This window comes from Podarcis cretensis (assembly GCF_951804945.1).
Source record: "Podarcis cretensis genome assembly, chromosome: Z".
Classification (NCBI taxonomy): Eukaryota; Metazoa; Chordata; class Lepidosauria; order Squamata; family Lacertidae; genus Podarcis; species Podarcis cretensis.
Window position 1 is genome coordinate 9,779,817 of NC_137184.1, and position 27,293 is coordinate 9,807,109.

At 45.8% G+C, this 27,293-nt stretch overlaps 1 protein-coding gene across 3 annotated transcripts in view; it reads right to left on the reverse strand.

Moving 5' to 3' along the window:
• Positions 1–3,803: 3,803 nt before the first annotated feature.
• Positions 3,804–27,293, reverse strand: part of PHF19 (PHD finger protein 19) — a 37,110-nt gene continuing 13,620 nt past the window's right edge. The window contains exons 4-16 of one of the 3 annotated variants that reach the window (XR_013834847.1): positions 23,245–23,340; positions 21,524–21,624; positions 19,904–20,052; positions 18,242–18,337; positions 17,911–17,979; positions 16,184–16,304; positions 14,840–14,907; positions 14,299–14,469; positions 11,378–11,465; positions 9,350–9,435; positions 8,665–8,763; positions 4,134–7,821; positions 3,804–4,047 (exon numbers count right to left, since the gene is read on the reverse strand). Coding sequence is in view for 2 of the 3 variants with exons in the window: in XM_079962098.1 (XP_079818224.1) it covers positions 7,473–7,821; positions 8,665–8,763; positions 9,350–9,435; positions 11,378–11,465; positions 14,299–14,469; positions 14,840–14,907; positions 16,184–16,304; positions 17,911–17,979; positions 18,242–18,337; positions 19,904–20,052; positions 21,524–21,624; positions 23,245–23,340 (1,493 nt within the window). In the remaining variant the exon portion in view is untranslated. Of the gene's footprint in view, positions 7,822–8,664; positions 8,764–9,349; positions 9,436–11,377; positions 11,466–14,298; positions 14,470–14,839; positions 14,908–16,183; positions 16,305–17,910; positions 17,980–18,241; positions 18,338–19,903; positions 20,053–21,523; positions 21,625–23,244; positions 23,341–27,293 lie in introns of all 3 variants that reach the window. The other 2 variants (XM_079962099.1, XM_079962098.1) reach the window with 2 other exon arrangements.

Genomic DNA, 27,293 nt, shown 5'->3' on the forward strand with positions numbered 1-27,293 from the left:
TTGCCAAATTGCAGACAAATAGGTTCAGGGGTTTGGTGGTTTGATTTTGGGGTGGGAAGAATGAAAAAGGATTATCTTTCTAGTGGGCTTCAGGAGTTCCCACTTTAGCTCGTGCCCACCTCTGTGGAAAATATTAATCACCTCCAAAAAAGCTAAAAACCTCCTCATTCTTTAAATTCCCTATTCTGGCTTCTCCCTAAAAATAAAAATATATAAGCACCTCTCTCTCTTTCTCTTTCTCTCTCCTCTGAAAAACACTACTCACTTCCAATTCCATTTGCCTAGACATAAATGGATTTTGTCTGTACTCCTTGCACACAGACTAATCTCATCAAATTCAATGGGTGGCTGCAAATAGTTCCATCTCATTCCAAAATGGCAGCCTTTCCTGGCCTGGTGTCCTCCAACATGCTGTCCTTCTTCATGCTGGCCGAGGCTGGGAGTTGTAGTCCAAAAGATACTGGAAGACACCAGGCTGAGGAAGGCTGGCACAAAGGCTTGCACGATCATTTTAAGTGCATGGGAAATTCCTCTTTAATCTGCTGTCAGTCCATTATGTGATAAAGCTCCTACAACATCTGGAAATGGATTCTGCTCTCTTCCCCTCCTCAAAGTTATTAGAGCTATAGTAGCTAAAGCAAAATGTGTGTGTGTGAAACTAATCTGTTTATTCCTCCACCCCTTAAAATGCAGTTGTCATTCTCTACTCAAAAACTAAGAATTGAGGGGCAGAGGATTTTCTTTTTCTGGTTCTGCTACCAGGAACAAGCCCAGTTGATTTTTTCAACTGGGAAGGGGGGGTTCAGTGCAGTGGAAAACTGGCAGATGTGCAAAGGATTGACCCATGACTGCCCTACAACCCACCTTACCCCCTGCCACAAATGTGTTGGTTTAAGAACATTTCTATCCCACCTTTTTGTTTAGAAAGCAAACACTTCAGACCACTTATGGCACCTGAAAATTTAAATACTGTAGTCAACGAACTATCTCCCTGCCTGCCAGTGTTGGGCAAGAAACACATGTATCCAACTAACGTCTGAATAATGCTTTCTGAAGCACAAGGGTAGAGATCTTGAAACCTTTCAGATATTGCCATGCTAAAGCTCCCATCGTCACTGGAAGCAGAGTCCCATCAACATGCAGGGGAACATTTTCTCTGCCCTTTGTCTACCACAGCTCAAGAGCTACATGCCCTTGTGGGCAACCTCATGAGGGCCATATGCCACTGGTGGAAAGGGCCAGATGCAAAAATGGATGGAACAATGAATGTAAATTTCATCTTTGTGCAGTCGGCTAATTTCTAAGTGCACTCACAGATATCCTCCTGTGCCCTCCCCATCCAGGCAAGCAAGATGCATTATCAGAACTCGAGGACGCACTGTGCCCAGGCAAAAACACCCATGTTATGAAACGAGGGTGTGGTCTGAGCATAGCTGTCAACTTTTCCCTTTTCTTGCGAGGAATCCTATTCGGAATAATGGTATTTCCCTTTAAAAAGGGGGAAAGTTGACAGCTATGGGTCTGAGAAGAATCCCAAGGGTCAGAGAGAGAGGCGTGGAAGGCCACATTTGCCACTTCCCCCACCCCACCCTGGCCTACATTTTCCCTTTGTTTATGCCTTTGCCTTGTTCCTTCCTCCCCGCTCAACCCAGGATCTCCCCCTTCCCTTCTGGTCTTCCCCCCTGTGAATATCCCCACCCCAAAATCCATCACCTCTGCCAAACATCTCACTTTGCTTTGTGCGGCAGAACCGTCTCCATCCCAAGAAACACGAATGCCATGGTGAAGTTGAAAAAAAAACCCACTTTATTTTTTAATAATAATCGCACATCTGTCATATTAATTACAACTTGAATATAACAAAACAAAAGGTCAGTCATTAAAGAGCAGCAAGTTGAAAGACTGAATCTTTTCTCTCTCTGGTTTTAATAAGAAGGTGCACAGAAGCATTAAGAACATCAATCCAAGCTAATGTAAAAAGAGAGAGAAAATCCCTCGGGAGGGGGGAATGATATTTTTAGAGCCCCGCCTTCCCCCCTCTCTCACTATGGCAGATTAGTCTGCTCTGTTGTGGGGCCTAGATTTAAATCGTGCAATGAGAAACGTGCAAATGCAACCACATTCAGATCTCTCTTCAAATTACTGGTAATGATAACAGATTCTTAACAACAAAACAAAACAAAAAAACAAAACAAAACAAAAAGTCAGTGCTTGGTCATTTCAATGTGTCATCCACAATGCTGTGCCCAGTACTTTTTTCAGGTAGAACTTGCCAGAACTCAGTTTTGGCACCTCTCAGGTGGGTGCCATTGCCATTCTAAGAGAATGAGGGTGCCGTTCATGGTGAATTCCAGCACCTCTTTTTCTACAAAAATAGCACTGGCTGTGCCTTTCATTGTCAAGGAGAATGTTAGGAGACAGAAGCAAGTCTCTCTTTTTTTTTTGGTCTCCCTCATTTTGAGGAAATGTCCCCTTTTCAAATCTTCCCCGTAGTCAAGAGTATATTGGATGGTGTGCATACTAAACCTCAGGTGTCAGTGGCAATTCCCCTCCCCCTCCCAGAGCTACAATTCCCAGAGTTCCCTGTGTAGAGGGGTTAATTGTTGAACACTCTGAGAACTGTGGCTCTGGGAAAGGAATAGGTGTCTCCTAATCGCTCTAAGCCCCCTTAACAAACCACAGCTCCTAGAAATCTTTGGGGAAAGTCATGGCCATTTAAAGTGGTATCAGCATGAATATGGCCTGTATTTGAATTTAGAGGTGTTCTCCCAAGAGAGCCTTGTGGGATGGAGAACCCTTGCTGGAAACTGAAGGGAGTTCAGCTAACTCCAAAATGGTGGTGCTTCTCCCCTGCTTTGTTTTAAAATCCCTGACAGAGATCATTCTGTCACACCTGCACTTGAATTATTAAACCCACAGACATTGGTGCAAAAGCCAGACGTGTGTTTAGACGCATGATTTGGCTACATAACAACATTAGCACTGCCTAGTGGTTCACAGTTAATAGCACAATGAGCTCCACTGTGGGCAGTGGATGCCAGACAACACTGAAAATAAAATATGTTAATATCAAGGCTGTAGTTCTAAGCATGCTTCTTTTGGAGGAAGCTCCAAAAGTAAGTTTTCCTCAGAGTAAACCTACTGAAGTTAATGGTCCTAGTTTAGGGCAGAACCCTAACCCTAGATCCACTGAGATCCATCAGACTACAATGTGGCTGATCTCTGGCTCGGCTGGGCTATGCTGGGATAAGCCCCCAGCCCCAGCTCAGCCAGAGATACACCAGCTTCATAAGTCCCTCACCCCAGCTGAAATGTGCATGGTGGATCTTAAGCCAGGATTTGAGAGCTTGGTCACACAACCTGGCAGACTGTCGTAAGGTAAGCTGGCAAAACTCAAACTCTGTTTTAAAGCCTCCTATCCCCTGTGCCTTAGTGGGACGCAGGTGGCGCTGTGGGTTAAAGCCTCAGCGCCTAGGACTTGCCGATCGAAAGGTCGGCGGTTCGAATCCCTGCGGCGGGGTGCGCTCCCGCTGCTCGGTCCCAGCGCCTGCCAACCTAGCAGTTCGAAAGCACCTCAGGGTGCAAATAGATAAATAGGGACCGCTTACCAATGGGAAGGTAAACGGCGTTTCCGTGTGCAGCTCTGGCTCGCCAGAGCAGCGATGTCACGCTGGCCACGTGACCCGGAAGTGTCTCCGGACAGCGCTGGCCCCTGGCCTCTTAAGTGAGATGGGCGCACAACCCCAGAGTCTGTCAAGACTGGCCCGTACGGGCAGGGGTACCTTTACCTTTACCTTTATCCCCTGTGCCTTGGCTTAGACTGGCTCAAATAGTGGTAGCCTCGCTCCCAAACAGAGTTTGGATCTGGCTTACTTTACACCACCTTGCCAGGCACACGATTGCTCCCTTAGTCATGCTCATTAATTTCAATGGGTTTGCTCCGAATCAAACTTAGTTGACTACCTCCCAATGGGTCTTACCACCAAGTAGACTTGCATAGGACTGCATGGCTCTCATTTGGTTTTAGATGCTGTCGCTCAGCCAAATCTCATTTGGTTACATGGTGTCTTCATGAAGGAAGGAAGCTTTGCCTACACTCAGATTTGGCTTCAGACACTATTGCTCAGCCAAACCTCACTAGCTTATGTGCTGTCATCAGGAGGCCAAATCGCTTTATTTCTGACCCCTTTTCATACGAGAGAAAGTGTGGACATGCTTTTGGTGTACTATTCGATTTAAACTGGATGGGACTGTCAAGGAGCAGACAAAAATTGCTTCAGGGACCAGATCCAACCCACAGGCTGGCAGTTGATAATACTAATAATAAATTTGTATTTATACCCCGCCCTTCCCGGTTCAGAAAACTGGGCTCAGGACGGCTAACAACAAATTTAAAACACTCAATTGATGCAACAATAAACAGCATAAAATACAGCATACAATGTGAATAACAATAAATTCAGGATTCAAAAATCAATTTAGGGGGGAAATCCATCCAATAAACATTAGATGATCACCAGGGCTAGCTGGCTAAATTAGTCCTATTTGGGCCAGCAAGGAGACCGGGGAGAATTAGCTGTGGGATCCCAGAGCAGGTAATCTTCATAAAAAGGGGAAGGGGAGGGAAGGAAGGGGAATAAAAGATCAGGCTAGGTTCAAATTGAAAGCCAGGCGGAATAGCTCTGTCTTACAGATCCTGCGGAACGAAGTTAAATCCTGCAGACCATCCCACCTGCAGAGCAAGCAAATAGTAAAGTAATAAATTTGATCCTTCCTGCCTCATTGGGATTTGGCTCCATAATAACCCCATGCAAGCTAATGAGGTTTGGCTGAATTATGACACCTGAAGCCAAATCAGAGCAAAGGCAGCAATGCTCCCTGCCATCGCTCTGATTTGACTTCATCACAACACCATGTAAAGCAATGAGATTTGGTTGAAAAATGACATCTGAAGCCAAATCAGGCTTCCTCTTTCCAGACTCAGGAACTGCTGGTTTGAAAAATGGCTCCTTGTAGCAACGAGGAACATAGTTGCCTGGCAAACTTTACAGTCCCCACCACAAAAATCAGATAAGAGTCCCAACTTTTCAGCCTACAGACAAGGTGTCAGATTTGAGATGGGGGGGGGGGGCGACTTTTGGCTCAGCCCTAGCTAATACTGACTATATAAGCAAATACCATCAACTTTCACACATATAGCTTCAGACATACAAGAGAGGTTGGGTTGCGCCACATTCACCCCCAATTCTCATCCTGCTTCCACCTGAATCTTTGTAGGATGCTCGGAATGGAACGTTTCCCCCCAGTTGATTCTACCTTTCTATTATTATTGCCTCTTCCTCCCTGCCTCCTCTTTCCCTGGCCACCCAGCTCCTCCTCAAAGACTTGTCATATTGCACATACATATCAGAGCTATAATCTCAGGTCTTGCTTGCACACACACAATAGAATCAGAGTGGTCCAGTTGCAAGGCAGAAGAATTAACTGGACCACTGCAGGCATAGAGTAAATTCCATAAAAAATAATCCCATATGGTCTATATCTATATTTCCCTCTATATATCTCCCCATAAGTAGAAAACTAGCTGGCTAAGAACTTGACTCCCTGATATTCTAACTTTCTGCTTGGATGGAATTGTTCCATAGGGAGAAGCATTCAAACCTGTGTTCATCCCCCTTTCTTGCAGTCTATATTGGTACAGCCACATGACCTGAAAAGCTGTCTGTGGACAAACGCTGGCTCCCTCGGCCTGAAAACGAGATGAGCACTGCACCCATAGTCATCTTTGACAGGACTTAACTGTCCAGGGGTCCTTTACCTTTTTTTATCTTACAGTCCATCCTACCACATTAAAGTTCTACCACCTCATTCTCCTGGATATGCAGACCAGGCTTCATTTGTCACATTTTCTCACAGAACACATGGAACCTGGTCTTCCAAAAAATGCAGGGTCAGCCAGTTATATTCACAGCAACCAAGCACATTCACAACCAGTGCCGGATTTACTATAAGCTATAGCTTAGGGCCCCACTCTCTTGGGCCCCCCCCCAAAAAAAAATAATAAAGGAAAAAAACTGGATGTACATTTCCAAAAAATAAAATAAAGTAAAATAAAATAAAATAAAATAAAACTTACATACAGCAACAGTGGCAAATGGCTTTAGATACCTATTAGGTCCATAAATTACAATATAGCATATATTCCACACACAAAAAACAGTGACAATTGGTTGTTGACAAAGGACAGCTCGACATATAAAGGGCCCCATTACCTTCAGTAGCTTAGGGCCTCAGATCCAGCCCTGTTCACAACACAACAGCCCTCACAGGCTGAGATTTCTGCATTGCAGGGGGCTGGAATAGATGGCCAGCTCTGTGATTCTCTATCATCACTGACCAACTATACCCTGTTCTCCCATATATCCCAGTTAGTCCCCTCAGCACAGCCAAGGGGTTAGATAAGCTTTAAGCGAATCTCTTATTGAAGTCCCCTCAACTCTACAAGTTTAAACCAATTTAACTCTCAACTAAGGCATTCTGGGAACAGAAGTCCTGCATGGGACTACGAACCTTCAACAAAGATTCCCTCACTGCCTCTCAGAACTACCACCAGCAAAGTTAGGCAGAGGAGAGTTATGGCTGTCAAAACTGGTTTTGAACCAGTTTCAAATGCATAGCATAGGTAAGTGGGTTCAAGGGACACTGGAGCCTAAAAGCAGCTTTGGCTGGTGCCCAGCTAACCTGAACTGATATCAGATGCTGGCCAGTTAAAAGCATGGCTGGGCTAAAAGCTTTTTTTGCAGGCACAACCAATCAGCTGTATTTACAATGCACTGTGCTCTGTGGGCACTGATGCTAATTGGCCATGGCTTGCAAAGTATCACCCAGAGTTATGCAATTCCCCAACAATCAGCTGATCATTGCATTGGCAAGAAACAGGTCACCAGTGGGAGAGACTGCCCACTTATCAAACTTGGCTTCTGTGGGTGGAGGGTGGATCTTTCCCCCACCCCCATTCTTAAATCTTTCTGTCACTTCATCCTCCCTGCCAAGAACAAGGACCCACCCCTGCTTGGTTAAGCAACCTGGACAGTTTCGTCCCATCCCAAAATGGCAGCATCAGTTTCCCTCTCTGCCTGTCACCACGTCTGAAAGAGAAGAGTCCTTCTGGAAATGGCAGGTATTGTCCTTCTTTCGACAAATAAAATACATTGTTTGTACCCATTCACTCCTTCTCTCACCCTTTTAGAGAAGCAGTGTTAACAAAGCAACATGATTCCATTTGACCTGTAGCTGACAAAAATCGTTCTTTCAACGAAGCCTACTTGAAGGCACCTCAACAAAGTATTACCCAAACCCCACCCCAGAGTGCCCAAAATAAGCATAACGTAGCTTACATCTGATCGCACGACTCCTCTGAGTTTATTTCCCCCAAACTCTTTCTTTTCTCAAGGGCAAACCACCCCAGACACTCAGTAGGGGGTAGTGCCCTCCCATTCTATCAGGTACTCAACTTTGCCATCTAGGTTCACCCTACGGGCTAACACTTTGTACTTCTCCCCACACACCATCCTGCCAGCAGCGCCAAAATAGTTGTTGATTGATGATCTGAGGTAGGACGATGAGTTGCCTTCACCCAGGCTCCCGAAAGCATGACCCTGGGTGGGGTTATCTGGGCGATCTGGGCCCCCGGTTGCCTCACTTTCTTCTGAGGAGCAGCCAGGTGTGACCTTCTGGGGGCCCTCCGCACATTTCTGCTTCGTCTCAATAGTTGTGTAGCTTCTGCATGTCATCTTACGCTTCCGGCTGCCCAGGTTCCTTCTAGGTAATATGCAATAATATTATTAGAATAATAATAATAATAATTTTTTATTTATACCCCACCCTTCCTGGTTCAGAAAACCGGGCTCAGGGCGTCTAACAACAAATTTAAAACAATTGATGCAACAAAAAAAAAACAGCATAAAATACAGTATAAAACGTGAATAACAATAAATTTTGAATTCAAAAATGAATTTAGAGGGGAAATCCATCCAATAAACATTAGATGATCACCAGGGCTAGCTGGCTAAATTAGTCCTATTTGGTCCAGCGAGGAGACCAGGGGAGAATTAGCTGTGGGGTCTCAGAGTGGGTATACTTCATAAAAAGGGGAAGGGGAGGGGAGGAAGGGGAATAAATATTAGAATAATATTGCTAAGTTACGGCTGTGGTTGTTTAGCTGACAGATGGTTTGGAACAGAGATGGGGACTTTGTGGGTTGCCAGATGGACTACAGCTCCCATCACCCCTCCAAATTTAGAACACATCTTTCCATAATAGTTGGCTGATCCCCCATTTAAAAATTGTTATATGGTTTTTATTGCATGGTTTTATGTATGGCTGTTGTTAACTGCTCTGATATGTTTTCAAGAATAGCGTCTGGAAATACTTCTACAAATAAATACATATAAGAATCTGGAGGGCCAAAGTGGGACTCCAAATTATGAGTCCCACTTAAGTAAGTGCGTAACTCTTAAGTAAGTACATATACATGTTGCATTTTGATGGGCAGATAGACGTGCTTATAAAAACAGCAGGTGTCAAGTGCCATCTTTAAAATAAATAGCAGACAGCCCACACTGAACGCAAAAACGAAAACAGAAGATAGCCCCTGGCTCCCACCTTGTTTCATAGGACAGGCTGGTTGCGGCTGAACCTGAAGTACTGGCGGCATCTGTCGCCGTATCCACGTCAGAAAAGAAATTATGGCTCGAGCTTCCGCTGGGAAAAAAGCATGAAAGCGTGAGCAGGGAAAACAGTCAAACTGCACTGAGCAACAGCTTAAGCAGAGGCTCTGTCACACAGCGTATGTCGTCATCATCATATACTGTAAAAGAGTGCTTCTGAAGAAGTGTCTGCAAACCTTGCTTTGCCAAGTTTTCACCTGGGAATGGAGCTCTCTCTCCCCCCCCCCCATTTGTGGAAAGCCTTCCTGCAAGATATGCACCTGTTTCCATCATTATCAACTTCCAGGAGGAATTTGAAAACATTCATGCTTATCTGGGCATTTGGTGGCATACACAGGCATCAATCATACTCTTCTTGGGTACCCAGGAACAACGTTTTTAATCATAAATGCTTCTGGGGTATTTTAAACTGCAATTGTTTTATGCACATTTTAACTTTTTTTGGGGGGTGGGAATTGCTTTTAAATTGTGGGTCTATTTTCTGCCCTAGGCTCCTTTGGGAGGAAGGCTAGGATATGACTTTAAAAAGTAAATAAAAGCAAAGCATGTGGTCTTCCACTGGGCTATGCCTCCCCCCGCCTTCCAACAGCCTTGCTCCAAGCCTCGCCTGGTCCTGTTACCTTTTCGAGCTCTGAATTTCGTCCACATTGAAGTCAAAGATGCTCGCCAGGTGATGGTTTGTGCTCCAAGCAGAGGCAAAATCAGTCTGAGAGTCAGGATGTGAAGAACAGAACGATGACAAAACAGAAACCTCCATTACAAATATATACACATATTATCAAGCAGAGAGGTGGGGAGTTTGATTTCAACGACAGACTGGACGCTTATATCTCTCACTCCTCATTGGCTAATTTTAACAGATGGATGGGGCTGCCCACTTGCTAATCCAGATGTCATAGTGACACCAGGTGTACCTTTTGTGTGTGTGCATGATCAAAGGCATGGTGTTTTGCAATTGCCACCAAACAGCTGACAGTCAGCCCTTCCAGAGCTTTGCAAACACTAACCATCTGATTGGTTGCAAAGCATGCAAAGCACCATGAATGGAACTTTGTGGGTGCTTGCAACCCACCCCCCTTTTGACCCAGCCATGGCTTTATTTGCCCTCACACCTGACACTGCATGCAGTATCAGGTGCAAAGAGCTGAGCTGGAATGGCCTGCTGGGTCAAATGGGGGTGAGGGAGAGGGCTAGTGGGCCTGATTAGGCCTACAAGCCAAAGGTTGCTGACCAGTGCTCAAGCAGTATAGCACAGCGGCGTAGCGTGGGTTGTCAGCACCCGGGGCAAGGCAAGTAATTTGCGCCCCCTAACCCAGGGCAAGGCAAGTAATTTGCGCCCCTAACCCCTAACCTGCCGCCGCTGCCAGCTTCTTCTTGCTGCTGCCTGGGCTGGTCGGGTGTGGTTCTCTCCCGTGCTCAGCGCTGCGCTGGGCGGCCGCTGCACTGTCCCTCCCCCAGATAGTCCCTCACTCACTCTCTCTCCGCTCCGCACCGCAATGCACGCCTGGCACCCTCCCCCTCCACAGTGGGCAGCGACCCGGCAGCTCGGATCGGATTCGGACAGCCAGCACTGCAGTGTGAGTGAGCCAGGTAGGGGCAGAGAGCTGCGAGTGTGAGCGTGCGCCCCCCCCCAAATGTTGCGCTCGGTGCAGCTGGCCCCCCCTGCACCCCCCACGCTACGCCACTGGTATAGCATGGCCAAAGGTCAGCTCTCTCTCTTTCTCTCTCTCGGCTAGATTCCTCCACCCTTTGTGCCTTAACAGCAGGTTTAAATAGCCTGAAACAGAAGCAAGCAGCCCCACCCCACCCTTGTGAAGCCATTGGTGCAAGCATACAAGCCCCACCCCATTCTGAAACACATCTCACATACGTGCAATCAAACCAAACACATGTTCTTCCCGTTCACCCTTGCTTGGTATCCTGCTTCTGCCCCCTCCCTCGGTCATCTCCAGTGTCAAATTTTAGACTGTAAGCTCCTCTAGGCAGGGAGCTAAATTGTCACCATTCTGCACTGTGCCAGGCAAAGTGGTGGCGCTGTCCTGTATGCTAATAATAGCAAGCTCATTCTCTGAGCACTGATCTTTACATGCTCAAAACAGCACAAGAGGGAGATAACAGCAAGCTCAGGGGAACCTGAAATATTTGAAGAAGTATGAAAAATATTGGGTAAGAGGGAATCTTAAGAGGAACCCATAAACAGCTCAGTGAGAAAGCATGCTGAGTAGGCATGGAATGATGCCTGAGTGCTGGAAGGCAAAGGGAATGAAACACCAAATAAGAAAAGAAATTGAACAGAGTAACTGGAACACTTAACAGAAGCACTCCACACTGCAACATTTTACTGCAGGTTCCACTTGTTTTTATGCAGAATGCTGAAGTATAATGAGGACTGAGCATGCTCAACGGTCATAGGATGCTGACTGACTATGGAAGCAGGGCAAGGTTGGGGTGGAAATGCAGCGAGGTGCTTTGGAAAAGGGCGTATCTAACTGGCACCGTGAACAGCCCAAGAACATCAGCTGCTGCTAAGAAGAAAACCATTATTCAACCACTGGTTTGAGTAAATCAGGAAATCTACAAAGAACCACATGGGGAGCTGAGTGAGGGGCAGTTTCTTTTCTTCAAAAAATAAAAATAAAGAAACTAACACTGGGAATCGCATCATCCAAGAGGAACTTTGCCTTTCCCCCCTTCTTCTTCTTCTTCTTCTTCATCTGTACATTGTGCGGTGTCGAACTGTGGAAAAACAATATTGGAAGAATTGACAGATTTAGTATACTTTTGATGTAAAGTTTTTGGTTTTCCTTTCCCATGCTGGTTGCGTTCTCATTTTTCACCTCCATAATAGCTGGGCAAAATGGCAAGATTTGCACCATTCCTTCTCTGCATATCCAAATAACCTCCTTCCCTACAGATCCTTGCAGCTGCTCTGATCAACAGGCAGAAGATCATTTTAGTACTTCCACCACCCTCAGAAGTTCAGAGAGGGCCTTCTTTGCAACAGCCCCTGAGTTGTAGAATTCCCTCCCCACAGAGGTGCAGCTGAAACCTTCATTACATAGTTTCCATCATATGATGAATGGCCTTCAACATATATATAGGATGCACCCTACTGTTGTGACTGTAATTTGCAATAGCAAAAATACTATTGTGTTTTTTAAATACCTGTAGCCCACCCTGGGACCTTATGGCAAAAGGCAGGTAAAAAATATAATTAGTAAGATTAAAAAGACATCAGTAATGATGCTGATGACTGAATACACATAAAGGGATTCTAAGTTTGGAAGCAGAGGGCAATAGCTATTCATAGTGACAGAAGAAGCACCAAGGTTGGTTCTCCAGATGTTGTGGGACTCCAACTCCCATCATCCTTGTCCATTAGTCATGCTGGGTAGCGCTGAGGGGAGTCAAAGTCCAACAATACTTGGGAGCAGCACCAGTCGCTGATCTCTGATCGACACTGCCTGGCAGTGGCTCTCCAGGGTTTCAGACATGGAGTCTCTGTCACAAGAGACTAGGGCCCTGCGGGACTTGACATCTTTCCACAGGGCCTGCAAGACAGAGCTGTTCCGCCTGGCCTTTGGTTTGGGACTCAGTCTGACCCTTATGTTTCCCTCCCCTTACGGTTTTGATTTATGGGCTACTTTTAAAATGAGGCTGAATTTAAAATTGCATTTTAACCTGTATTTTAAATTGGGGTTTTTTCCTATTATTAATTTTACTAGTGTTAGCTGCCCTGAGCCCAGCTCTGGCTGGGAAGGGCGGGATATAAATAAAATTTATTTATTTATTATTTCTCCCAGCCCAACCTGGAGATGGCAGGGATTGAACCTGGGACCTTCTGCATGCAAAGCATGTGCTCTGCCACTAAGCTATGGCCTTTCTCTGACATTCATGACCCTAGAGTAAACACAGGGAAAGGGGCACCTGTAGGCCTGGGCAATATGGTGATAGATAAGTGAGGACTGGTTTGAAATCCACATCGTAATCACTGGTTCAGAATATTTGCCCTGACTATAATATAAACTGCTCAAAGCCAGAGAACGCTTTTGTCTGTTGCTCTTCCTGTTAGATCCTGCAGATGGCAGCAAACCACCACACAGGCACAGACCAGGAACTTTCCTCCCCATGGGGTTATTCTGAATTCAAAAAAACAATGAAATAAACCTTGCCCTGTTTCCTCTGACTACAATGCCATGAGATTCTCTTGCAAGCAGGCTGGCAGGTGCTGGAAGCCTCTTTTTCCCCATGGGGTTATTCTGAATTCAAAAAACAATGAAATAAACCTTGCCCTGTTGTTTAAGCCTCTTCTTTCCCAAGTTCCCTTCCTCCTTCCCTCCTTCCCTTCTCTCCCTCTCTTTCCCTCGTGTCCATACCCTTTGCTTCTCCTCTTTTGCAGAGGGTGGGATCCACACTTTTCTGTCTCTCTCTCTCTCCCCCCCGCCCCCATTATGCTCTCCCATTTTAAAGAAGGCCCAACCCCCGGCTCATGTGAGCAAGAGCGACAAGGGGGCTCACTCAGCTGAGGCACAGAAAGGCTTCCTGTGCCTCAACTGACCCATTTAAAGAAGCCCCCCCCCTACTCTGGTAGGGCTAAGTGATGTATCTCTGCTGCTACTGCTGCTGCTTCTCCCCCGCCCCCCTTATTTCCAACATTGTCATATATTGCCATATTTAGCTGTAAACCAGATATTACCCAGTCCTAGTCACCTCATACATTGGTCCCTGCAAAGTAGTTATCCACTGCTTGGCTTCACAGTTACAAAATGGTCCACAAATTTCCTGGCCCCGCTTGCCAGCAGTGAACCTGTTATATGTTTTTTACTGCATGGTTTTCTGTGCAACTGTTGAAAGCTTTTAATGAACAGCAGTACTGTATATTAGGGACGCAGGTGGCGCTGTGGGTTAAAGCCTCAGCGCCTAGGGCTTGCCGATCGAAAGGTCGGCGGTTCGAATCCCTGCGGCGGGGTGCGCTCCCGCTGCTCGGTCCCAGCGCCTGCCAACCTAGCAGTTCGAAAGCACCCCCGGGTGCAAGTAGATAAATAGGGACCGCTTACCAGCGGGAAGGTAAACGGCGTTTCCGTGTGCGGCTCTGGCTCGCCAGAGCAGCGATGTCACGCTGGCCACGTGACCCGGAAGTGTCTCCGGACAGCGCTGGCCCCTGGCCTCTTAAGTGAGATGGGCGCACAACCCCAGAGTCTGTCAAGACTGGCCCGTACGGGCAGGGGTACCTTTACCTTTACCTTTACCTTTACTGTATATAAATATTTTTACATAGAACAAAACATCCTGCTAGATTTTTGGAGGCGGGGGAGAGGGAGGGATGGCTGGCCGGCTTATTCTGTTGCCTGGAAGTATGGTGTAGTGGTTAAGAGTACTAGACTTAGCCAAGGTGGATTCAAATCCGCCTTGGGCCACAAAACTCGCTGGGTGACCCTGGGCCACTGGTCATCTCTCAGCCTAGCATACCTCAAGGAGTCTTTCAGAAGGCTCCCTGAAGGAAGGGTGAGATACAGAAATGTATGAGAAACAGTTCTGCTCACAAGCATCACCCTGCTCAAGTGCAGACCTGCTTTGGTTGGAGGAGTTGGGGTTCTCTGTTTGCTTCAGCTCAGGAGGTTTGGCATCAGCCGGCCCTGGGACCTTCCCTGGCAAGAGTTTGTCTGGTGGGCTTGGTGGGACCCGGACCCGCAGTCGGAAAATGCACTTCTTCTTCTTGATTTCCTTCCCACTCAGAAATCTGAAAGGCAGCAGACAGTCAAGTTTGGTATTGATTTTTCAATTGGTAGTGATTCCCCCCCCCAGAAAATGCAACTCTAAAAGCCACCCTGACTGGTTGCGGATTGGCAAAATGTTTTTAGCACTTTCAATGTCTACTGTGCTTTTAATTAAAAGCTTTTCGGTTGCAGGTTCGGCAGCATTTTGGGAAATGGTTTTCCAAGACTTTTGTCAGCTTCCGTGCGATGGCTAACTCACCCTTTTCCTTTCCAAACTCTGACTTCCAGGTCAACCAAATGGAAATTGGCATCAGGAATGACTTTCCAAAAGATGTTGATTACAGGGAACACAATAAAAGTGATGGGGAGAAACAGCCCTTTCATTACTCTTACCTGCTTTTGTAGCTGTTTAGTGCGTTAAGGAGGTGTTCGGCTCTCTCTGCCACGGGAGTGTTCTTCAGCTGAGAGGAAGAACTTACTTAGTTATTTTCAATTTCTTTTTAAATGATGCTTTAAAGGGTCAGAAGCCCTCTCAAGGCAGCCTTCCTCAAACTGCATCGTAACATTTAAAACATAAAAACACAAGTATTAAAACTCAGACAGCAAAGTACAAACAACCTGTTCCAGACCAGCAGCCCGCATAAAACATTTCAGACAATTTGGAGTAATTTATAAAACAAAAAAGCAGCTGCTAGTTTAAAAACAGGGACCTGCATCATCGATTAGAAGCAGACTGGAACAACGAAAAGGCCCATTTAAAGGGGCCAAATGCATGTTGGTGGAAGAGCAGCTTCCTTGAATGCAGAAGGTTGGAAGTTCAATCCCTGTCATCTCCACATCTGAAACCCCAGAGAATTGTTCCCAGTCAGTGTAAACAGTGGTGAGCTAGATGGACCATTTGTTTTAAGCAGCAGAAGGCAGCTCTCTCTGTTCCACGGGAGGGAATTCTTAGGACCAGGGCCAGCACCGGAAAGGTGCCAGGGATTAGGGGCTCTGTGGGTCCCCATCACCCTTGATCATTGGCCATGTTGGGCAGTGGGGCTGAGGGGACCTGGCAGCCAACAAAATCTGGATGAAAGTAAAAATCCAAGAGTTTTAGGCCCAAACCCAGTTAAAGTTGGTCATGACTAAGGCTGCAATCCTAACCCTACAATGTCTCCACATGCAATGCATGTGCTCAAGCACTGAGTTGCAAGCCTTCCCCCGATGGAAGCTGAAAGGGGGAGTTGTATTGCAAGTGGCTTCTGCAGTTTCTTGAAGCGTGGCCAAACATTATTCGCAGGTTCCTTGAGGGCTAGCAACTTTTTTAAAAAAGAAAAAGCTGAGATTCTGAATACCTGAACAGCACACAGCTCCTTGTTTCCAAAAAATATTAATTTAGCATTTACTGTTATTTACTATTTTTTTATTCAAACTGTGTTTATTTTAAATTGAAATGGCAACATATATACTTATACCAGTGAACATTCCGATTATGACCACAAGGTGGAGCCCAGGTCCCAGCTTTGAAGTTTTCAATGGCACCGAGCAAAGTTCTCAATGACTCTGTCACCCTCCTCCTTTCAACGCAGAAGTGGGAAACTTTGACCATCCAGATTGTCACTGGGTTCTAACCCCCATCAACCTCAGCCAGCATGCCCAAAGTTCAGGGGTTATTGGAGCTGTAGTCCAGGAACATCTGGCAGGCTACCAGTTCCATGGTCCTGCTTTCACTGGTTTGACAGCCCTGCCACTTACCTTCCCAAGCTGCAGGAGGTTCCAGCGCTGATTGACAAAGGTCAAGATTTCATCAAAGTCAAAGTATTTCTTTTTGCTTTGGACACCCAGGTTGTAGAGTACAAGGTGCACGAGATCCACCCTGTGCGTGGTAAAAGGAAACAGAATGACCAAGGTTTCCTGCAGAGGACCTGTTCACAGACCATTCATCCTGATTTTGCTTGCATAAATACTATGCAGATATTAGACTATAGCCACATTAACACCATAGATTTAAAGCCCAGTGATACTACTTTAAACAGTCATGGCTTCTGCCAAAGAATCCTGGGAGTTTGTTGAGGCCGCTGAGAGTTATTAGCCGGCCCCCATTCATCTCACAGAGCTACAACTTCCAGAGTGGTTTAGCAGTCAACCTCTATTCCCAGAGAGATTGTAGCTCCAGGAGTCTATTTTCACTTACATGTGCATTCTTAACCACGCTTTTATTCCAGCATATGAATTCTTGTGCACATTACCTGGCTGGAGAGCTGCATTGCAAATTTCAGAGCAGAGCAAATTCTGAAGGTGGCAGTGTTTCACTTCCCATTTTGTTCTGGGAAGCATGGATTAGGTAGGCTCACCTTTAAGCAAGACCTGAATTGAATTTCTCCCTCATCCCTAAATGCAGTGGAGATATTGCTCCTTGCATAATTGCCACGTTCTTTACTGCTACCAGTTTACAGATTGCCTCCCATTAGAAAGACTCCAAAGGACATCTCTGACACCTTGGCTCTTTCCAAGCACCTAACGCAACACAGAAGGATTGTTAGAGTTCATACTAAACATGGTCATTTCGATAAGTGCCTGTAAATCAACAATGTAAATAGAAGTGGGGTTAATGTAGATCTCTGGCTGCTCATGCTTACTTATGAGGAGGCCATTTCACAGACAGCTAAAGCCTTGGCAGTGCATTCAATGAGCTAGTTTTCTTCTTATATGCTATTGCCTTGCAGGTTTTTTCCACCTGGCCTGGGAGGGCAGGTGAACACGGTTTTTTTGTATCTTTTCTTAAGATCTTGTGATTTATGTTTTTTGAGGTTTATTTACTGTTTATGACTACTATTGTTATGTTGCAGTAATGTATTCTTGCATGTTGTAAGGCCCATTGAGCATGGTTTGACTGTGGAAAGGTGACATATAAATAAAATGTATGTATGTATGTATGTATGTATGTATGTATGATATAAGCATGTCACACTCGGTAGCAGGGGTTCCCAAAAGTGAGTAGCGCCATCTCCACAGGGACCAGTGGGAGTCCCTAGGAGGGTGTTAAGAGGCAAGGCAGCAGTAGCAGAGATGAAAATGACTCTGGAGATGAAAATGACTATCAAACTTTGAAAAGCTAGTACCACTGGATGAAGTTCATCAGTTTTGTTGAATTAATTAAACTAAATAGTTTTATTTTGAATGAATGTGCAATTGATTATTACTGTTCAGAATTTTATTATGTTATTGTCTTCCTTAGTGTGTGTGTGTGGGGGGGGTATTATTTCTGAATAATGATTGATACAGGGTGGGGGGAGCACTCAGGATGAGTTTATAGAACCAAGCAAAGGTGGTCCACTGCTCTACAAGTTTTGTTGGAACCGTATTTATTTCACTACAAATAAAATATTCTATAAAAAATAGAAAATAAATATTGCTGCTTATATACAGCTGATTTCCATCACAATAATAAACGCTGAGAGTGTCCTCTGCCTCAGGCTTACCATCTCAAAGACAAACGTTTGATGTACTCTGGGCCTTGATTGCACACCGCGCAGCAGAAAACATAAAACCTGAAAGTTAAAAAAACAAAACAAATAAATAAAGGAACAAACAGAACTTTCTTTAACTCAGATTAGAAGCATTGCACCTGGTGTTGCTCAGGTATGAAGCAAAAAAAAAAAAAATGTCAGTGAAAGTGCCAGGCTGGGGAGAACATTGCACAGATTGTAGCCACCACCGGAAAGGCCCTCTCCCTTTATCATTCTCCTCCAAGCCTCCCTCTGAATGGGGACCCCAACACAGCAATCCAAAGAAGGTGAGGGAAAGACGTACCGGTCTCCATACATCATTGGGCAGCTAAGGCACTGTGTGCAAGCTTCATGGAACCATTGTTGGCAGCGGTAACATTGCAGCATCTTCAGGTACCACCTGCAGGGGAAAGAATCTTGGTTGGACCGGGAGAGAGTTGCAACACCAGTGGAGTATTCCCTACTCAAGTTTGCCAACCACGACTACAGTACTAGCATGGGTCTCCCAAAAGGATGCTGATGAGGAATTGCGACCTTTGGGCTGAAAAAAAATACCCCACTGGTGAGTTAGATTAAATCAGTCCTTCACAACCTGGGACCCTCAAGTTGTTGTTGGACTCCAAGTTACCATCAGCCCCAGCTAGCATGGCCAATGGGCAACGATTATGGAAGTTGTAGTCTAACATCTGAAGAGCAGGCTTTTCTTACGTTCTTCTGAGTTAATTCAGACTTCCTCAACCTGGTGCTCTTCAGATGTTAGACTACAACTTCCATAATCAGCACAATGGCTCATTTAGGCCAGCACCCTGTTTTCTCACAGTGGCCACAGAATAGCTATCAGTGCTAGTAGCCATTGATAGTCATCTCCTCTATGAACTTGTCTAATCCTCTAACGCCATCTAACTTGGTGGGCATCACTGCACTCTGTGGGAGTGAGTTCCAGAATTTGACTGTGTGCAACTTTTATCTGTCCTAGGTCTTCCAGCATTCAGCTACATGAGTTCTGCTTTGAACTCTGAATTAATGAAGACGATGCTCATGCCTTGCAGTTTTCCATTAGACCCTCTGGTAGGCCACTGTGAGAACAGGATGCTGGACTAAATGGGCCATTGGCCTGATCCAATAAGGCTCTTATATGAGGTGTTCCCAATTTAGTGCAAGTCAGAAAAACTGCAGACGGTAAGCACCATCTTAAAAGAGGCATTCATCTATATCTATCTATCTATCTATCTATCATCTATCTATCTATCTATCTATCTATCTATCTATCTATCTATCAGCAAGAGATGCCTCTTCCAAGCCAGTGGCACACACATGCCTCATCTAAAAGCCAAGAAACTTGCTAACTGCTGTAACTTATTTAATTTAACTGGTCCACTATTCATCTGCAATTTAACTGATTTATGTTTCTGCAAAGCAGGTTGAAGTGGGCATGGCTCGATCGATAGAGCATGAGACCCTTAATCTCAGAGTTGAGAGTTTGAGCCCCACACTGGGCAAAAGTTTCCTGCATCACAGGGGGTTTGACTAGATGATCCACATGGTCCCTTCCAACTCTACAATTATATGACTCTGTGATTCCAGCCAGGCAGAAACACAATGGGAGTGCAAAGCAGGGCCCATAAGGGGTGTGGCCTGGAGAGAGTCCCAAGGACCAGACAGAGAGGCTGGAAGGGCCGCATTGGGACCCCAGGCCAGTTCATTTCCCAGTCGTGGTGTAGGTAAGCCTCTCTATCTAGGTAGCTGTGCAAGACACACACATTTTAAAGCTTGCATCTGCACCCTTGGAGATGTGGACCGCCACATGATTCAGGAGCTTAAATCTCCAAAGAAAGACCCCCACAGAAGAAAAGGGCGGGATAGATTTGCTCCCTATTGTCAGAGGTCTTCAGAAACCTCCATCTCCTCAGACATTCCCCCCCCCTCTCCTGGGTGTCCCCTTTGTTTTCGTTTCGGTTTCTCTTACTCGCCAGGGCCGCCACAGTAACAATAACACTGCTGGTGATTGGTTCTGTGGAGAGAGTCCCATTCCAGCTCCTGCAGGTTATAGGACAGCACCATCTTGATCCTTTGCAGCGTCTTCGCAATGGTGCCTTTCCTCAGGGCTCCACCGTTCTGCAGAGGCAAAAAGCAGCAAGAGGTTCAGACCACAAAAAAGCGCCATGGACTGGCAGGTGCTAGAGAATGAATGGTGGCAGGGGGGAGGGGCCGGGATGCTGAGCAAAGCTGGGATGGGCCGATGGTGGAATGACTCTGGGGAAGGGACCAGTGAGTTGTGGGGTTCTGTGCCTCCACTGGGGAGAAACATTCAGTGTCACTCCAACTTTCTGTGGCTGTCACAAGTTATGAGTAAAGATTTGCTCAGAGAGCTGAGTAGAAAGAATTGTCATTTATCACCTGTGTCTTAAGGAGCTGATGTAACAGGCTGATTCAGCAATAAAGAACTATTAAAATCCAATTATTTGTCTTCATTGGTCTGGGTGTAAATCAGGACAATAAGGGGGCGGGGCAGGACTCAGTGGTGAAGCTGCATGCTCCGGCACCGGGGGCAGGGGTGTGGCTGGCGCATGTCCCAGGGACATGGCATGCCGCCTGTGGGGTACGCAGCGTGTGTCGGGGGGCAGCCATGATGCTACCCCCTTCCCCAATGGTGCCGGGGACAGTGCACTCCCCCTGCCCGCCGCTCCCGTTCCTCCGCCGGTGGTGGGACTCAGTCAGAGGGAAGAAACATTCTGTAGATCAGTTGGAAGAGCATCTGCCTTGCATTCAGAGGGTTCAGGGTTCAATCCCCATAATCTCCTGTTGTGGCTGGGAGAGACCCCATCCACCCCAAGACAACCACTGCCAGTCATCGTTGATAATACAGACGACTACCCCACTTATGGGGGGGGGGTTACATCCTGGGCTCTCACGAACATAAATGAAAATTGTAAGTGGAGAGTACCCTCTAAAAAGCCTCCAAATGCCCTCTCTGCTGCACACTCTCAGCCAGATGGGTGGGGTATAAATAATAAATTATTATTATTATTATTATTATTATTATTATTATTATTATTACTTCATTGACAAGAGCACCTGCTTTGCATGCAAAAGGTTCTATATCCAGGAAGGGCCAGGAAGGACCCCTGTTTGAAATGATTTTTCTTCTCTAATACTTTTTAATCTCCTCTCTTGTTTTCTTTCTTTAGGGTTTCCTGTTTCTTGTCTTTTAGTTTTTCTTCCTGTGTTCTTTTATACATTAAGTAGCTGTTTGTATCAGTATATTATAACATGATACTTTGTGATGGATATACAATTTTATATATCTCTGAATATGTATCAATACATAAATTAAAGAGAGAGAGAGGGATCTTGAAGAAATGGTGTCAGCATAAACAAAGCTTAAACTGGATGGATCAATGGTCTGACTTATAAAAATAATAATATTCTGGCTGTCCTCTGGCAGAGGCAGCACACTAGGTTCGATCCACCACTAGCAATTACTAGGTTTTCACATAGGGGCATCCATAAAGAAGCATCTGCCCAGAGATTGTATGCTCCCGAAATGAGAGCTAGCAGAAAGCATTCCTTGGATCCTATCACTCACCCGTACAGCCAGGGCAAAGATGCATCTCCGACAGAACCAAGATGAATCCAAGGAACTCTCATCGCTGCTCACCGCTGGGATATGGCATTGCTGGTGGAAACCTGAGAGGCAAAGTTTTCCAACTACGTCAAGAGGCTGAGCACTTTCTACAGGGTTGCTCTAGGCTGAATCCATCACACCATACACTGAAAGTGCCTAGCTCCCCTCCCAAGGATTCCTGGGAACTGTAGCTTGTAAAGGGTGCTGGGAGTTATAGCTCTGCAACGGGCAAACTACAGTTCTCAGGATTCTTGCACTCTTGTAACCCCTAGGCTACAATGTCAAGCTACAGAATGATAAACACACACACACACAAACCCCTAAAAGAAATTTTCAGTCCTTGAACATTGGAACAATCCAACCCATAGTGGATTGATTCACTGTTTGTAAACAGGGCCATGAAATCTGGGGGATCATTTTGGGAAGAAGTCTAACTGTGAAGCTGAGCACCAGAGTGTTATTTGCAGGGACCAACATTTGAGACGAACCCCTTCCTGCATTTACTCTGGGATCATGAATGTTGTAGAAGGGCCATAGCTCAGTGGCTGAGCACCTGCTTTGCATGCAGAAGGTCCTCAGTTCAAATTCCCAGCCTCTCCAAGTATGGTTTGGAGAGACTCCAAAACCCTGGAAAACCATTGCCAGGAAATGTCAACACTGGGAAATACTGAGCTGGATGGACCAATGATCTGACTCAGCTTAAGAAGGTTCCTATGTTCCTAGGAATGTCACTCAGCATGCCACTGCCAAGCTCTGACCAAAGGGAAGAACCAGGGAAGCTTCTTGACACCAGCAGGAAGCTGCAGCCATCTAAGGGCCACTTGGAGGCTGCTCTCCTACTGAGGCAAAGGGGGGGGGCCAGTCTGGCCCCATCCACCAACCAAAGAGCAGCTGGAGGGAGCTTGCTTTCCAGTCTCCTTGACAGAAAGAAAACTAAAGTGCATAACATGAAAGGAAAAGGTATTGGGAGGGAGGAGGAAAAAAGCAAATTGGGGCACCTGAGAGTTGGGGGGGGCAGAATCATCTTATTATTTACCGTATTTTTCGCTCCATAGGGCGCACCTGACCATAGGGCGCATCTAGTTTTCAGAGGGGGAAATCAAGGGGGAAAATATAATTTCCTCCCCCCAGCTCTGGGAGCAGCAGACAGGCTGCAGGCAGCCTGTGCGCTTCTCCCAGACCTTCTCCCTGCTTTTGCGGGAGGTAGGGGAATTCCCCCATCTCCCGCAAAAGCCCACAGGAGCCACACACCTTTTAAGGAGCACACGGCTCCTGCGGGCTTTTCTACGAGGAGGGAGAAGGGACTGACGCGGCCAGTCAGTCCCTTCTCCCTCCTGGGGAAAAGCCCGTAGGCTCTGTACGGCTCTTGGGGGCTTTCCCCGCCTGCCTCCCCCCTGCATTCGCTCCATAGGACGCACACACATTTTCCCTTGCTTTTTAGGAGGGAAAAAGTGAGCCCTATAGAGCAAAAAATACGGTATTCTTACATGCCACTCTAGGAGCCTTTTAGATCTGGAGAGCAGGGCTTTTTTTTTTTTTTTAAGAGACTTCCCGCTGACCTAATAATGATACAGCAAGCTTGCTGAGCGATAAAGGCATTCTTGTTGCTGCCATTTTCTGCCTCACCCCCCCCCCCAAGCCCCTAACACAGGGTGGTGGAACTTCCAGGACTTTCTTCTTACCAAGTCCACATTTCCCGCATATCAGTATGTCATTCCGGGGGGATTTTGTCTTTTCCATACAGATGTTACACATTGACTCTTCACCAGGGAGACCAGCTGAAAAAGAAGACGAATGTCAGCAGCAGTCGCCACAACCGCTTGGAAAAAGGATGTAGTACCATTGTATTGTTGAGAGTATATTAACCTATGGTCTGTTTGTGTGGTTTGGGAGCTGCACGGTCAGGGGGAAAACAATGCTGTCCAGGGTTGTAAAGACTGCAGAGAGAATAATTGGGTGCACTCTTCCCACCTTGGGTCAAATTTATGCTTCCAGGTGCTATAAGAAAGCTGCAGAGATAGTGCAGGATAGTGCACATCCCAGAAATGATCTCTTTCAGCTTCTGCCTTCTGGAACAAGGTACAGGGTTATAAAGACTAGGACTAGCCGCCTGAGAAACAGTTTTTATCCAAATGCGATTTTTGTTTTAAAGGCAGTGTAAGGTAGCCTCTGTGGGAGTATATTGTATTTAATTATGGGGTATCAGAGTTCTTAGAGGGTTAACCAGGCTGGGATAGCTGGGTTAGCAGGCTTGTTGGTTTTGAATGTCTGATGTAGATCTTTTTCAATTTCATTGTTCTGTATCGGACAATGACAATAAAGATTATTGTATCGTATCAAAGCCCAATCCTACTGTGACTGGAGGTGGGAGATTTCCACCTCATATACAAAGATGAAAAAGCCTTATATCAGGGTCCCCCCCAGAAATACATTTCATATAACGCCGGTGGTGAGTTTTCTGCTCATGATGGTATTGAGGCGCTTATATGCAGGCCACATTCACACACATAAAGCACTGTGGTGCCACTTTAAACAGGGAGAGCTACAATTCTCAGAGTGGTTCAGCATTCCATCCCTCTTTCACAGGGGACTCTGGGAATTGTAGCTCTGGAGGGGGGATAACAATTATCAGCACCCTTAATAGCTCCCTTAATTGTCTGGGGAAAAGTCAGGACTGTTTAAATGTAGCCATAAAAGGTAAAGGTAAAGGTACCCCTGCCCGTCAGGGCCAGTCGTGACCAACTCTAGGGTTGCGCGCTCATCTCGCTCAAGAGGCCGGGAGCCGGCGCTGTTCGAAGACACTTCTGGGTCACGTGGCCAGCGTGACGAAGCTACTCTGGCGAGCCAGCACCAACGCAGCACACGGAAATGCCGTTTACCTTCCTGCTATAAAGCGGTCCCTATTTATCTACTTGCACTTAGGAGTGCTTTTGAACTGCTATGTTGACAGGAGCTGGGACCGAACGACAGGAGCTCACCCAGTCGCGGGGATTCGAACCGCCGACCATGTGATCGGCAAGCCCTAGGCACTGAGGCTTTACCCACAGCACCACCCGCGTCCCCACAAATGTAGCCATAGTCTTGCTTATAACAGTTCTTGTGCCAGCAAAAGTTTCAGGGTGGACACACGGCTTCATTTCAAATTGGTGCATGCCCCATAGCCAGGAGCAGAACGACTTTGAAACTAATTAAGCTTAAGCTTAAGGGCCTCTAATCCTGAGAGGCCCCAGAAAGAATGTTAGTCCTCATTGCTTAAACATTTTGGGTTTAGTAGATCCAGTCTGAGTCTCACAACTCAAACCGATTAATTTTTTATTGTGTAAAAGGTAAAGGTAAAGGTACCCCTGCCCGTACGGGCCAGTCTTGACAGACTCTGGGGTTGTGCGCCCATCTCACTCAAGAGGCCAGGGGCCAGCGCTGTCCGGAGACACTTCCGGGTCACGTGGCCAGCGTGACATCGCTGCTCTGGCGAGCCAGAGCCGCACACGGAAACGCCGTTTACCTTCCCGCTGGTAAGCGGTCCCTATTTATCTACTTGCACCTGGAGGTGCTTTCGAACTGCTAGGTTGGCAGGCGCTGGGACCGAGCAGCGGGAGCGCACCCCACCGCAGGGATTCGAACCGCCGACCTTTCGATCGGCAAGTCCTAGGCGCTGAGGCTTTAACCCACAGCGCCACCTGCGTCCCCATTTTTTATTGTGTATATTTCAACAATTCCAAAGTTTGAGTCAGCAGCACAGATGTTGCAATGGTGGAGTGTCACTGGAAGTTGGCTGTTCTGCTGCGACTAATGTATCCCCCCCCCCTTTTAAAAAAAATAAAATCAGAGGTGGGTTTTCTGACTGGATGAATATGCTCAGAACTCTGGAAAATCCTGAAGACAGCATGGAATATAAGGGGGGGCAATGTTGTGTTGGATAACAAAAAAAGTCAAAAATACTGTGGATCAGCAACTTGAAGAACAGATGAGAAAAACCATACAGTACTATTTTGAAGTATTGAAAAGAGTTGTAGCCGACTGCTTGATAATCCAGTTAACTAAGAGGACTGGCCCATAAGAGCAGATTGCAAAAAAAGATTCAAGTTCTTCTCAGAACTGATGAACAATTCTGAAATTGATGTGGACATTAATAAACTGATAATATCATATTACAAAGATGATATTGACCACAAATTAGTAAATGGGTATTATCAGTTGAAAGAATATTTGCACCTTAGGAAAACCCAGAACACAGAATAAAAGATGCCATCTAAAATTCAATGCACAAGAGGTCTTCAGCCTATATGTGAGGAACACGTAACTGAAGTGTTGCCCAATATTACTGCTGCACTTAAGCTGTACTTGACAATGCCTGTCATGAGACGTGGAGCCGAAATGAATTTTTCAAAGCTATTCTTTATAAGCTCTCATTTGATGAAACTGTATGTAATTATGTTGCTAGAAAAGTTAGAAAAAGAGTTTTGTAAAATGTGCTCCATGTAGTACGTATTTTCATACGCATCTAAAATAGAAGATTATACTGACTGTGGTATTTTCTATGTTTTATTTCATCATTCTATGATGTATCTTGCATGTATATAACATTTTCCTAATTTTCATAGCCCCATAACTTGAAAACTATGAGGCACGGAGGTGTGGGAATCATTCACACCAGTGATGTCACCATGTGAGATAATCCAGCACAGCAAATTTAATCAAAATCCAACATGTAGTAGCTAGGTTTTTTTTACAAAATGTGGTGAGCAGTCGTGGTACAACCTCATTGAAGAGGATGACAGTGGTCACCCAGACCTCACTGCTGGTTGCTTAAGGGACCCCTAAATGTAGGTCTGCCACAGTCCACAGCTTCCTGCTGAAGCCCTGTAATTTTTTTATACCACAGATGGTCCAGATTTATCTAGTCTGTAGTCTAGATTGCAGGAATATCAATTGGGGGGGGGACTTCACCACTGTAGGAAAAACAACATGAATGTAGCAAAATGTTCTAGGAGGTTCTATGATAGTGTTCTTTTCAACAAAATATAATAATATCTGGCTGAAAAGCTTTGATATTAGTCAGAGGACCTAGCTCTGGTTCACCAGATGCTTGCTGTCTTATCTTGCACTATTTGTTAAAATATCTGAGGACTATTAAAGTGAAAGAAAGGTGTTTGTCAAGCAAAATAAAAAAATCCAGGTTTTGTCCTGCTTTCGTTGCACTATGGTGCAAGAGCTGCCTCTTCATAAGGCACCAATGCAGTAATTTTGGAGAAGCATTGTACAGCAAAGAATAAAGAGGAATGGTGGGTGGCCGCGCCAGTAAATTTACCACTATTACACTATTATTGTATCAATGGCATGTTGCAGAAAGCACCAGCAAGAAAACCCCCAAAGGGGGAAAACTCCCTGTCTGGAACCCTGAAGAGCAGCTGCCACTCAATGAGGACAATATTGAACTAGGCAGACCAATAGCCTGACTTGGTATAAGGCAGCTTCCTATGTTCTAGCATCAAAAACTCCTGTAAGTTGGGAGCACAGGAAATTGCCTTATAATCAATCTGACCGTTCCCGCTCATTATCGTCCACAATGAGCTGAGCAAGTCAAGGTTGGTATGTGAAGGTTGTGTCTACAGGAGAACCATGGGAGAAAGACAGAACAGGACGTAAGTAAAGGATTGTTATTAGAAGCTGTGGTCGGGCAAGAGATAAGGAAGCTAGAAGCTTAATGTTATGACTCACAGAAAAACTATTA